Source organism: Sceloporus undulatus, chromosome 4 (genome assembly GCF_019175285.1).
Source record: "Sceloporus undulatus isolate JIND9_A2432 ecotype Alabama chromosome 4, SceUnd_v1.1, whole genome shotgun sequence".
NCBI classification, from domain to species: Eukaryota; Metazoa; Chordata; class Lepidosauria; order Squamata; family Phrynosomatidae; genus Sceloporus; species Sceloporus undulatus.
This window is the reverse complement of record NC_056525.1, coordinates 20,353,464-20,368,256: the sequence shown is the minus strand read 5'-3', so window position 1 is coordinate 20,368,256 and position 14,793 is coordinate 20,353,464. Positions and strand designations below refer to the sequence as shown.

Here is a 14,793-nt window from a genome sequence, read left to right as displayed (position 1 = left end):
GGCCCCTTTCATTCTAACAGTTATAACACTGGAGATTCTCACGCAGCCAAATAAACCGTCCTTTCCCTGATGGGATAAGGTTGCCTTACGGGCTGCTATCAAGTGTTATTGCACACCAAAATGCCACCAATGATGCCAGGCGACTGCAACCCTCAGGCAGCCTATCCCCTAGCTGCACTTAGCCCACCAATTCTGAAATATGGAAGATTTCCAAAATCAACAGGCGAAGTGTGGCTGGGGGATGGGTTGTAGTCACCCGGCTGCATTGGCAGCGTTTGGTGTGTGATAACACCTGACAGCAACCTGTAAGGCAACCTTATCCTGTTGGGGAAAGGGCGGTTTATTTGGGCATGAGATAATCTCCCATGACTCTACTTTAGCTGCTATGGTCCCACCCTATGGACTCCTGGGACTTGAAGTTCAGGGGTGATATTAAGAATCCTCAGCCAGAGAGGTCTAGTGCCTCACCAAACTACAACCCCAGGATTCCATAGGATACAGACATGGCAATTAAAGTGGAATCGTAGTGCTGCAATTGGGTAGTGTGACAGTTCCAGGCCTGCCAAATCCAAAGTGAAGTTAATGTATCAGTAGTTTTTTGGGTTTTTTTAAACAGGCTAGGCCTCCTTTTACACATCCCATAAATACAATATTGTCTTCTTTTACTTATCTTTATTTAACTTCTTTGTATTTCTTGCTGTCTGAATTTTGTTTACTGCTAGTCATGGATGGCAGTATGGTGTACTAAAAATTTGCTTATATATACTTTGAGCATGAAAATACTACCCAGCTAACTATGCATGAGGTAATTCATGAGAGGTCATTTCATGCTATCTGTTTTAGAGAAGAGTTTAGATCAGCAACTCATAGTTCAGAACATGATATATTCTGTTCCACAAAACTTCCCAACAACTGGCCAAAAGGTACTTAGACACAAGGAACTGAGTCTCAGACAGCAAGGTGTCGCAGCATAGCCAACTCTTCCAGCTCCTCTTCTTGGTAAAATGTATCTTTTTTTCCCTACCCATGTCCCTGCCACTATGGTCATTCCCGAATCCAAAGATTTCTTATTGCCTGTTGCGGATGACCATATAACCACAGAGTTTGAAAGAACCAGATGGGCCATTTAAGCGCTCACCCTTTCATGTAGGTATGCACAACTAAAGAATTGCCGAAAGATTGCCATCCAATCTGTGTTTAAGAACCTCTAAACAAAGAGAGTCAACCACCCTCCAAGGCAGTCTATCCTATGATCAAAGAGCTTTTACAGTTAAGACGTTATTCCTAATGTTTAGATGGAATCTCTTTTCTTGGAATGAAAATCCATTAGTTTGTGTTTTGGTCTTTTGGAGCAGCAGAAGAAAAAGCTTCTCTCATATTCCACATGATAAACCTTCAGGTACTGAAACAGGACTATAATATCGCCAAGTTAAATGTACTCTACTCTCTAAGTCTTTCCTCAAATAGCATGGTTTCCAACCATCTGGGTCACCCTCCTCTGAACATACTCCAGGTTGATCTTAGTCTTCCCCATTCCAGTTCTTACACTGCTTTGCTTGTGAGTGATGTTTCCAGTATGAGAACTGATGTGGTGTAGTAGTTTGAGCACTGGACAATGACTCTAGGGATCAGGCTTTGAATTCCTGCTCAGCCATGGACACCCACTGAGTGATCTTGGGCATGTCACACCCTCTCAGCCTCAGAGTAAGGGGAAGGCAAGTCCTTCTGAATAAATATTACCAAGAAAACCCTGTGGGTCGCCATGAGCTGGAAATAACTTAAAGGCACAAAAAAACACACAACAAAGATGTTTTTCACTTGGTGAACACCTGGAGAGCCAAAGGGTGAGAAACACAGCCCTAGAGAGAAGCATTTATTTATTTATCTGATTTATATCTAGCTTTTCTCTCAAAGCTGAGACTTGTCCACAACTAGATTAAAAACAGATACAAATAAAAGCACAAAGACTCCAATATTAAAATGTAGTTAAACAAATGTAGTTAAAATGTAGTTATATTAAAACCTAATTGAATTTAACATAACATCAATAGGAAAGAACAGCATCCGCCAGTTAAAGTTCTCCTTAACAGCCAGTCAGTTGCTTAAAACTAAAGCACATCTGTGTTTATACATTTGATTCAGCATGTCTGATGCCAAATCTTTCTTTTTTCTTTCACCTTGGTTCCAAGCAAAGAGCCATTTTAAAATAAAATTATCCAAATAAATCAATCTTATACGTGCCAAGTATTAATTGCATTGCTGTCCCTCATTCATATTGGAAAAGGGCACCGTGATGTCAAATGCCCATCCTTGAACTATTTTTCCTTTGAACACTACAATTCAGTGCATGGGTTCTTGGGAATAAATCCCATTAAATTCAATGGGGCTTCCTGCCAAGTAAAGGTAAATTGGTTAATGTTGGAACAGAGCTTTCCCTTCCTGTGTAATGAGACAAACAGGATGTGAAGTTGCAGGCAAGAAAGCAAGTAAATCCTACAAAGTCAGCTGTTGATCCAATATATTTCCTCATGGAGGAAAGCATCAGCAACCTAGAAGATGACAGAGCGCCTGAGGCAAATGAATTACTTTAGCCTCACTTGCATTGCTATACTTTATCCAAACTCTCTAAGAGTAAACAAAGAGCCTTTAAAATTCTCTGTTTGCTATCCTTGCAGGATCTAGTTGGCGTTAATATAAAGGAATATGGATGGTTGTTATATACAAACAAATATCTTTGGCTTAATTTCAAACAACATTCTAACCAAGTCTGGAGCTGGACTCAGGCCAATGCCATGTATACCACTGCTAACCATCCATGAGCTATTCCCCAATAGCATGGATGGGCATCTTTTATACTTTTGGTCCTGCTCCTGAAACTCTGAATGGACTGTCAAAAATACATATACAATACATAAATGCACACACAAAACACACACACACACACATGCATTTCAGGTATGGCCAGAAGTCTGTACTCAAATTTATAAAACAGTTTTTTTTAATTTTAAACAAAACATTGAATTAGGCCCCTGTGACCTATTTAAAAACTCAGGCCGGTTACAGACCGGCACTTGGGACGTCCGCAGAACGTCCCATTTTAAAAAAGGGGCATCCCTTCTAGAGTCCTAATACGGACTCTGTCCGTACAATAGGGCGGCCGCCGTTCCACACGGCCGGCGCCATTTTACGTATCGGACGCGTGCGTCCGAATGTGTTGCGGCGCCGTGGACATCGCGAATGCACCCCTGGCGCTCGCGACGTCACAGAGACGCCGCAGAAAGAAGCTCCATTTGGAGCTCTTTTTTGCTCCATAAGGGAGCCGCGCGGTGTGGCTGCGACGGCTCCCTTACGGAGCAAACGGTGGCGGCGGCGAGACTGCCTCAAAGCGGACGGTCGATAAACCGCCCCAGTCACCACTCTTGGAAGCTTCCAGGAGGAGCAATTCATCCCCCCACATTTTTCCCCAGGAGTATCAAGGATTACAAAAAAGTCGAGGAGGATACATTTTGCCCATTTCTGCCCCACTTTTGTAGGGAAAATAAAATCCTGGTTTGGGTTACATTATGCTTCCGTAGGGTGCATCTGCACTGTAGAAATCATGCAGTTTTGATACCAGTTTAAGTGCTGTAGCTCCATCCTATGGAATCCTAGGATTTGTAGCTCTACATCTTTCTTTAAATGAGGAGCCCACAACTGAATGCAGTACAGTCAGCCCTCCGTATCCACAAATTCTGCATCAATTGATTCAACAAACTAGTCTGAAAATATTTTTTTAAAAATCCCAAAAGCAAACCTTGATTTTACCATTTTAGATAAGGGATGTCATTTTACTACACCACCATATATAATGGGACATGAGCATCCATGGATTTTGGTACCCATAGGGTTGAGGGTCATGAAAACAAACCCCAGTAAATAAATAAGGTCCCACCTTACTGGTAATAATACCACTCTTGATCTGGAAACTATGCTTCTATTAGTGAATACTAAAATAGCACTTGCTTTCTTTGCTGTAGGATCACACTGCTGGTACATGTTCAACTTATAATCAATAAGAATCCCAAAGTCCTTTTCAAATGCGGTACTACTGAGCCATGCATCTCTTATCCTAAGCCTGTACATTTGTTTTTGTAGCCTTTTGAATTTCATTTTATTAATTTCTGCCCATTTTTCCAGTTTATCAAAGTCCTTCCAATGTGTTAGCCAGCCCTCCCATTTTTGTGTTATCTGCAAACTCATTAAGAACTCCCTTCACCCCATTATCATAGTCACTGATAAAAATGTGGAAGAATAATGGCCCTAGGACAGAATCCTGAGGAACTCCACTGGAGATGTCCATCCAGTCTGGAGCGCAGTCATTGATAAATGCACTGTTTTCCAAGCAATTATGAATCCATCTGAAAGCGTTCCCATCTATCTCCCATTTAATCAATTTGCTACAGTTCTATAACAGAGATTAATTCAATAAAAGAAGCCCCAACCCTTAGTTTGCAAAACCTCAGTCTCTTATAGGTCTCCTCATTTACTATACAGTGAAGCCAACTTGATTGCATATAAGAACCACAATAAATTATAACAGTTGCTAGCTACTTTGAGACAGGCTTGGGATACTAATAGTAACCAATTAAGAAGTAACTTTTCAAGCTCTGGTGGATGGATCATAGAAGTGAACAGGGTATCAGAAAGTGAGAAGTGAAAACATCACCACCAGTCATAGGCTCAGCAGTGAAACTGAAATGGAAGACTGAGTCATGTGAGTTGTTCTTTGAGACTCACCATCTATACTCTCCACTGATAACTGCAAGCCGAGATTGTGCTGTGGATTTACCACCCAGTGATTACTAGTTGCAGTAATATCGAACACCAGCCAACCTTCTTCTGCTGCCCAAATGGTCCGAGTGTCAAGTAAGAATAAATCTGAATCCCTAGAAAGAAAAGTGAAAAAATAGGGAAGGGGAAATTTTAAACCACTTTAAAAATTAGCAAAATATTCACCAAAAATTAATCTAATTTACTAGATGTAAACTTAAATGTTAAACATCAGTGGACTTGGTCGCAGCTATGAGAGATTACATTATTAAAAGTAAAAAATAAAATAAACCTATTTTAGTTTTAGTTTTAAGCAAATAAATCAAACCACTTACAAAAAAAATTCACAACTGATATTCATCCAGTGTTCTTCAATTCCACATAGGATTTGTGTGTATCTGGCTTATTAGAGTTGTAGGCCACTTTCTGGCATGGCTTTTAATGCTAGCTTCCGTCAGGATTTCTCTAGCTCTAGGCAAGAAGTATGCAGCCTTCATGATGCAACTGGATTGTAACTCCCATCATACCACACTACTGGCTATAGGTGATGGGAACTGCAGTCCAACAGCTAGAAGGCTGTGCATACCCCAGTCCTGTCCAGGCCCCAGGAAAGACAGTTAAAGGAGTCTGAACTGGCCTTCAGGAGACAGTGCACTAGTAATGGCTGGTTCTTGAATAGAATAAAATAAACATATTAAAAAGTGTGTCTTCTGCAAATCTTCAAAATTCATGTCCACATAAAAATCATACAACACCTTCAGATATACAGTCAGGGTTTATTTTTGTTTTGTTTTTTAAAAAAATCTTGTCGGTCAGAACCCCAGTGAAGATACTTTTGTCTCATTTTCCAAATTCCTTCACAGGAGAATTGTAAAGTGAAAGTTGTTTGCTAGCACTGATGTAGAAGATTTTTTTCTCCACAAGTAACCTCTCAGCTAAAGCCTATATTTCAATCAGCCGCAAGCCACTGCAACAGAAATATATCTCAACCAATTACTATACAGCAGTCACAAAAGATAGAATCCAGAATGCATAAGAACACCTATTTTAATACAAACATGTGAAATTGTTTATTCATATACAGAGGGACACAATAAAAATGTTAATATAACACAACCAAATGTTTCAACAGTGTCTTAAAGAGTGGTACAGACCTTTTTTTCCAGAAAAGATAAAGGCAACATAAATAATGAGGCTGCCTGTGGAACACATGGAAAAACACCAATTAGAAAAACACATCAAAAAGATTTTTTTAAAAAAAGCTCATAAAAATTTCCTAAAACAACACTCACGCTTCAGTATCTGCCTTGTAGATTCTATGAAGGCCAAATTTCCACTGTGGAAGTTAAACTGTGGTTTAAGTGGAAAATTGGTTTTCATAGGATCCAAAATATAGATATCAAAGGATGAAAGTGGTTTTAGAATATTTTCATTAGCTTTCTATCTCCTTGATGTCATTTTCTAAGTTGTCTTTGGCTGGTTTAATATTTTTATTGTATCAGTGTTTATAAGATTAAATTACTGAACATTTTTGTATCAAGATAGGGGTTTTTGAATGCCATTTCTTTTGTAACAGGTGAGAATTTTCCCCACTGCTTTGCATTTTTCACAGAAAATTCAATTAAAAATGCATTGCTTTCTAATTACTAGCAACGCAATAGCTGCTTTTACATGCAATAAAAAACCTAGGCCATTCCACACTGTCCAGAAAACTCAGCTTATCACTGGAACTTCTGGGTCTGTGTGGAGAACAAACCCTCCCTCTTTTCTGGAGCACTTAGAACCATAGAGCTAGAAAAGATCCCAAGAGCCATCCAGTCTAACCCTGGCCATGCAGAAATATACAATCAAAGAACCCACAACACTGTTTAAAAACCTCAAAAGGCAGTGTGTTCCACTGTTGAACAGCTCCAACTGTCAGGATAGTCTTTCTAATGTTTAGGTGGAATCTTTTTTCCCGTAGTTTGCATCCATTGCCCTGTGTCCAGGTGGTGAAATACACGGACATAAAGGAGCAGCTTCAAGCCACATTGGAGGTGCACCACTTATAGGATGTACGCCTCCAGTGTGGAGTGAAGGCATTCTGAGGCTGCACTCTGGTCCTTTAGACCAGAGCAAAAAGGAGCTAGGATAATCCTGTTCCTAGTGGTGCAGGTTGAGGACCGCGGTGGCAGCCCATTTTCCGAGTGAGCCATGCAGTCGCTGTGGTCCCAGCCCATTTGCAGCCAGAGCTCCACCCTCAATATGATATCCCTTCAAATGTTCAAACATGTCTATAATGCCCTAGAGCACAGGGTCCCATGTTTCACCAATTTTAGCCCCATGCATCAGTCAGTGTGGGAACAGAAGAAGAACATTGCTTTTCCATGCAGACACGGCACAATTGTGACTAAACTGCATGCTGAAACATTGAACTTCTTTTCTCTTGCTTTGCTCCACTGCCATGAACAAGTAAATAAATAAAAAGTTGAGTTTTGCCCTCTTGAGCAAAAAGGAATCCTGCCTAGTTGCACAACTAGTAAAACTATCTTCTCAGGTGCGTTTGGTGGAAAGAAGAGAAACGGCTTTTCAGTAGCTGCTCTCAAGCTCTGGAACTCCCCCCCCCCCCCCCGGGAAGCCAGGATCGCTCCATCCCTGCTGTCCTTCCAGCAGCAGGTAAAGATGTTTTAAGCCACCAGGCTTTTGCATGACATGGGTGCTGTTTTGTTTTTGTTTTAAAGAGTTTTAAACTTTAAAATTTAATAATGTAATTTTAAAAATTGTTTTAATTGTTTGTTTTTTAAACTTGTATTTTGCATGTTTTATAGTGTTTTAACTTGGACAGTTTTAGACTTGTTAGCCGCCTTGAGTCCTTGTACTGGGAGGAAGGTGGGATATAAATAAATAAATAAATAAATAAATAATACAAGGTTTCTTTTTGGCTTACAAATGCAGTCTTGTTTGAGGCTATATGCCACAGTTCCAAACTCAACAACACATTTGTTTAGCCAGCTATATTAGGGGGCAGCCTCCATGAAGCTTTTTATCATTCTTTGCAAACATGGCCAGTGAATGGACACCAGTCCAACTGGACAACTGAAACAGATACAAAACTAGTCACATTGAAAACTGAGATGTAATTTTAAAAAATAATATCAAGACACTGGAGCTTATCGGACAGGCCCTTGGGAATGGGCCCAGCACAGAGGGATATCACTCATTTTACTGCATGGGGGAATGCTGCTGATGCCGCTGGAAGTCCCCGTTCCATTCCCCATCCATCCCAGAGGAGGCGATTTTCAAGAACTGTTCAGAACACTTCTTGAAAATCGCTTCCTCTGGGACAGATGGAGAATAGAATGGAGACTTACGGTGGTATCAGCGCCCTTCTCGTGTGCATTAAAATGAATGATAGCCCCATTCCGTTCCCTTCCTGCCCCCTTCTGCTCCATGCCGGGCCCATTTCCAAGGGCCCATGTGATAAGCTCCACTGTCTTGAGAAAGCTTACACAGAAACGCACACGCACAGAACACTTCAGGTATGCTGAAGTGTTTGTTTCATTTCCTCTTCTTAAACTCTAAATAAAAGTATCTTTGTTTTGGGGCTATCATGTTTTAAAATATTTGCAATCCTCCTAATAAAAAGACGTAAATTTTCATGTGACATATTTAATTTATTTGATTCACACATACAGTGATATTTCCTTGTTCTTGTTGTTCTTCCACAGTTCCTGCAAAGGTACTCCAACTCCAAACTACAACTTGAACCATGAAAAAGCAGTTTTCCTAATGGTGGAACCTCAATTTTTACCATTTTACACAGATAAGTGTACAAGATAAGTAATTAGGGATGAATACAGGGAAACACAGATCATGTTGATTTGAGTATCTCAGTGTCCAAACAGGAAAAACTGGTTAATGATGCAATGTCTTTGTGTTAATCTGGCATTTTGGTATGCAAAGGGATATTATAACACCAGTTCATGCACCTGAGGAAATAGCCCAAGTCTATGAAAGCCTATTCTACAACTTCTTTCACACAGTTAGTGCTGCAAAATCCCTTTGCATACTGATGTTGCCACACTCGTACAGACATTTGCTATCTCACCCTACAAGCCAAACAAATAGTTCTATGTAAATTATATTGCTTTTTATAGCAAATGTGTACCACACAAGTATAAACTTAGATAGTGTGATTGTTTGTGCAGGCTTGATAATTGAATATCCAAACATGCCCAGCTTCATTTACACTCCTGTTTTGCTGACTTGCATGCAATGACTTGCCAAACATCTTGTGAACACTTTGCATAGATATTTGCATAGCTAATTATTTGGGGCTGGTTTCAGTGGAGGTCATGAGTTTCTGGGTCCTTGACACATTCATGTAAATGTTTGTTGTTGTTGTTGTTGTTGTTGTTGTTAAATTCCATCAAGTCAACTTTGACATGGCAACCCTATGGATGAGAGACCTCCAAGACACCCTGTCATCAAGATCTCAGATCCTGGAAACTCTATGTAAATATTACTACTAGCAATTTTTATCATTTATAAAGTACCTGAGAGAAACCCATTGGACAAAATCTAATAGATGATAATGGAAGGGATGGGGAGACTACAAACTATTTTCAGTTTCTGTGTAAGGTTGTGAAAGCTGGCCAGTGAAGAAAGCTGACAAGAGGAAAATCAATTCATTTGAAAGGTGGTGCTGGAGAAGAGTTCTACAGATACAATAGACTTCTAAAAAGACAAATAAAGCGATCCTAGAGCAAATCAAACCCAAGTTTTCATTAGAAGCAACCATGACTAAATTGAAGCTATTGTACTTTGGATACACCACCTCACAAGAAAATGGGACTCATTACAAAACATTATAATTCTTGGTAAAGTAGAAGGGAGCAGGAAAAAGAGGGACAATACACTGCAGTTAGATTGAATCAATCAAGGAAGCCACAGCCCTGAGTTTGCAAAACATTATCAGGGCAATTGATGACTTGGGCTCTCGGGGGTCTCTCATTCATAGGATCACCATAAGTCAAAGTTGACTTGATGGCAAATAACAAGAAGAACAGACTAAAAGCTCAAAGCAAAAGACAATCCAACTTAGATATTTGTAAGGTGAAATAAACAAGCCTCAAGATATTGCTTTTTGAAAAAAAGTAAACGAATCAAGTGAACAAGTATTGGGTAGAGTTCCACAGAGAGAGGGAAAGGGTTTTTAAAAAACACCAAGAAGCTTCAAGCTGAAAAAAATATAGGAGGTTAGAGAGCAATGAAAGACTAGGAGAGCACAAGGACAGTAGAGAAGGGAGAGAAATGAAAGACGACAGGAAGCCCAAGTTATAGAAAATTAGATTCATTTATATGTATATTAGACTTGTTCTGTAAACCACTGCCGGCAGGAGACAACCTGATGTCCTCCAAATGTTTTAGGCAACCCACATAGTTCCTCATGCTTGCTGGGGCTTATAGAAGTTGCAATAAAAATACCAGACAGCATCAGGTTACCAAGCCCTGGTGTGGTGGAAATTCCTTGTTGAAATAAAAAGCCATAGAAACATGGAGTCGCTTTGGTTAAAGAAAAATAGGTTTTTAAAATAGAGGCTTGGAGTTTAGAAAAAATTAGAGCAAAGGAGTAAAAAGAGCATCATGACCTGTAAGAAGCTGGCACCAACAAAATTAGACATAATATACACAATTTAAGATAAGGATACATTGTTAATGTATAATTTTTTTATCTGTCATCGGGATGATAAATCCCACTATTGTATGCCGCCTTGATCTATGGAAAGGCAGGATAGAAATAAAGCTTTTATTTATTATTATTATTATTATTATTATGTTCAGAAGCAAGGTTAGAAGGAAAGCTACTAAATTCCTAAAGGAGGGGGTAAGGAGTGATGATGCAGTTTTAATGTATGCATGTATTTCTGTTCTGATTGTAAGAATTCTGTATGTTTAAATTGTAATTAGCCAAACAGGTGTATTGAAGAAGCTTCTTTGTCTTCAATAATATAAAAAGAGCCATTTTGTCTTGTTCGGGATCTCAGCTTTTTGGAACTTAAATTCCACTGAGTTTAATGTTTTCCTTTGTAGACAATTGGAAATAAACTTATGGATTTTAAATTGACTAGGTCCTCTTGTCAATCATTGCTATGCCAGGCCTAGATCTTTTAAGTTTCCTGAAATTTCTGTTACACTGGAAAGGATAACACTTGCCTAGAGAGCGAAACAGTCTGACTTGGTCTATTCCCTGGGTCACCGTCTAAAAGCTAGGGTACCACAGAGCCAAGACTGGATTATCAAAGGTATAACTGGAGCAAATACTCCAAAGGCCCGTTCACAATCATGGCACTATGTTTTCACTTTAACTGCCATGGCAACATCCCATGGATTCCTAGGCTTTGTAGTTTTGTATAACTCTCTGGCTGTGAGTTCTAAATATTCTTTCTTAAACTTCATATCCCAGGATTCCACAGGATGGACCCAGGGCAGCTAAAGTGGAATCACAGCACTATAAACTGTGCGGTACGAAAGAGTCTTTTGACCCTTACAGGTTAGGAGCCCTATGCTGATGCTAGCATCCCACAGAGTGAAAAAAAGAGAGAGAAACACCTTGTCCTTTGAGGCTGTAAGAAATGCCTTTAGTGAAGCAATAGCAAGTAATATCTAGTGCATTTCTATAATGCCTATCAAGCATTTAAGCACTCCTTAAGGGGTTTACAATGTGTAAGCCAATTGCCCCCAAGAAGCTGGGTACTCATTTTAATGACCTCGGAAGGATGCAAGGCTGAGTTGACCCTGAGCCCCTGGCTGGAAATGAACTCCCAACCTTGTGGTTTGTGAGTGAGTGGCTGCAGTACTGGCATTTAAACCACTGTGCCACCAGGGCTATTCAAGCCTTGAAGGCCAAAACTCCTACACACACTCCAGTCCACTGTTGGTAGCATGTACCAACCACCCAGGCTTCATTTCCTAGCTGTGGAGTGTGCAAAAAGATGAGCAGTACATTGTGTTTCACTGCCTCTTAGACTACTTGATGGTTGAGCTCAGGAGAGGGAGAGGTGGAGCTGGAAAGGAGTTATAGTTGTCAGGGCTAAGGAGTAAGACCTTTTCAGTTTGAATAAGGTAGTGGTATTTTCAGATGTGTTTTTAGTGAGTAAATTCTTGGTAGTGTAATTTTTATATCACAATTGCTTCTATTTTGTATTTTTCTATTTAGGGCTTTAAGATTTGGATCCATGTTGCAATACAGCTCAAGCAGAAGAGCTCAGGTCAAAGAGTTCTGCATTCAAGTCCTACATTGGTACCTCATGGAACTTTTAGGACAGTGGATATGAGTGATTCAATATATAATTTCTTGTATTGTTTGAAGTATGCCTTTCAGAGCTTTAATGTTTGCAATATTCAAATAAAATGTGTTTCCAATATTCCATTATAGTTGGCCCCTTAGAATCCAGAAAGAGGTACACATGCACAAAGAGTACCGTCTTTTCAGAACTGCTCCAAGGTGCCGGCCATCTTAATCTGGCCTTGGTGCGAGCTCTGAGGGCTCCTCAACTGGTTTGCATCAAGGAGACCACACAGCTTGTCTGCCAGGGGTCTGCTGCTGAAACTCTTCTGTAGGGCTTTCAAATGGTAACCAAAATGGGACTGAGCAGCTGCCACAGGAAACAAGGATGAAAAAGTGTTGCTCTGAGGCTCACATACTGGCATCTGATGTGGAATTTCCAGAGGTGAAAGGCTTCCTCCGCTGCTTGACTCAAACATCTTCGCTCACCCACAAACCACAATTCATGAAAGCTACTGCTTTTATTATTTTATTAACCTTACTTAGAAGAAGCCAATCTTAAAAAAAAAAACTGAAATGAACCCATGACACATCCCATTGCACACCATGAGTCAAGTTTGGGAAATTGTATAATGCCTTTGTTTTCCTGTAGTTTAGTTTCAGTCCTGTGCAAACAGTGGGCCTGAAGGGTAAAACCCTCCAGCAAGGGAAATTAAAGGGAGTTGTTCTTCCCACACAAATTTAGAACTTTCCTACTAGTGTCCAGTGATTTACTTTGCAGCAGTAATGGATTAACGATTCCTATTCTAGCCCCCACGGAATGGGATACACCGCTAGAAGAAGAGAATCCCACAAATAGCAAACGCATTCCAAGATGGACTACTCACTCATTCCATTTCCTCTTTTCTCTCCCCCCCCCTTTTCAGCTAGATAAATGATCTTGGTTTATGATTAATCCTGTGCTATAAAAGCAGAAGTCACAACACGAAATCAAATCAAAGGGTACACCAGTCAATAAATTATGCCACAGGAAAAGTCTCATTAAGTCATGTGGAAAAAGAAGACATTGTGTCTTGTTTTGCAACAAACAGCAAGCACAGTTGAGCAATGGGCAAGGTTGAAGTCAGGAATTGGAGTCCCCAATGTATACTTTGCACATTGCCAACCAGGTTTTAATGAGAAAGACCTCTTGAATGCATGGAGAGAAGCTTCAGGTGAATCCAGTGTCTCAGAGCAGCAAATGGAGAAAACAATATAAATCATTTAAACAATGCCAAATTAAAATTAATAAATTGTTCAAACATAATAAAAGCATAGTAAGCAATTCAAACACATTTTAAAAGTGTGAAAAGTGTTAAACAATTAAAACTATGTATATGGCTAAAAGTAAATTGAGATCCAAAGACTTTCATATAAAGCCATATCTTGATTGGTGCCAGTCAGGCCTTCAGAGGGAGGGCATTCCATGGTTAGGGCACCACAGCTTAAAAAGACCTATCCCTCAATCCTCCCCAATCATATTGTCCCCAATAGTGAGATGCAGAAAAGGACCCCTATGGCAGTTTTCAAGTCTTGGGAACACCTTCACAGGATTGATGTGGAGGTTATCTACTGGTACTGGTTGTTAGTGTGTGCCTTCTGACTTATGGCAACCCTAGAGTGAATCTATCCTGGCTATCCAAAATACAGCCTGTGAGATTAGACCCTGAATATCACAAGAGAGAACCTAACCCCTAACTGTTACACACTCTGCTTCTCCACAACACAGTAGCTCTATTGCAGTTGGGCTGAACCTCACACAGTCAAGGAATTTTCTGCACCTCTTCATGTTCTTGGCTTTATCCTGTCTGCCTGCTCCATCAACTGGGACTGGTGAAACCAATTCTGTCAGTTCTCCTTCATTCCTAGAAAAAGGCTGAGTTCAACCTAAACATACTTACCACTGGACAACCACCACATTAAGGTATAATTTGCATAAATAAATCAGGCTCCTCATATCAAGTATCCCAAACACAGCTGTCGTATCACATGATCTCAAAAATACAGCACGTTTCAAGAGAATCACTTGAACCATTCAGACTTGAACCAGACATCCACACATTTATTAATAAGCCTAAAACAACTGTTTTGGCTCCTAGGATTGTACAACCTCTTTGTAGACTGGTCTAGGTGGAAGCAATTGGAACTGAAGCAACCTAAAGGGAGATGTAGCTATACAATGCATCTCCAACAAAAGCACAAAAGGAGCATCTTGGAAGAAGAGAAGTGGACTTTTGTTCAGTGATAGCTCCAGATTTTATCCTGGGACAAAAATCTTACCATCACTTTTGAATTACACACTTAGGGAAAGAGATGATGCAATGTCACTAAAATGTATCTAGCTAGCTTCTTCCTACAGTCTTGTAGCAGCAGAATTTTTGCTTGCCTGAAGCAGCTGCTGCAATCCTGCCCAACCAGAATGCCATTCTGTCTCTTGGTGAATTAGTATATTTGACCATTATCCCACTCTGTCTCCAGTACTCCATTTCTGGGCAAGGCAATGACATGTGTCATTACTTTCTAGCTCCAGGAGTTTCTGGATGAGACAGATTATCTAGATCTATTTCAGTATGGCTTCAGGCCCACTTACAAGACAAAAATTGCTTTGGCCATATTGGTAGATAACCGATGGTGGAAACTGGACAGGGGGAGCGTTTGTCTTTCAGACATTATAAGTA

At 40.1% G+C, this 14,793-nt stretch overlaps 1 protein-coding gene across 2 annotated transcripts in view; it reads right to left on the bottom strand.

Moving 5' to 3' along the window:
- BMP7 (bone morphogenetic protein 7) overlaps positions 1-14,793 on the bottom strand; it is a 122,508-nt gene that overhangs the window by 12,992 nt on the left and 94,723 nt on the right. For both annotated transcript variants that reach the window (XM_042461810.1, XM_042461809.1), the window contains exon 3: positions 4,777-4,925. In XM_042461810.1, the coding sequence (XP_042317744.1) occupies positions 4,777-4,925 (149 nt within the window). The remainder of the gene's footprint in view (positions 1-4,776; positions 4,926-14,793) is intronic.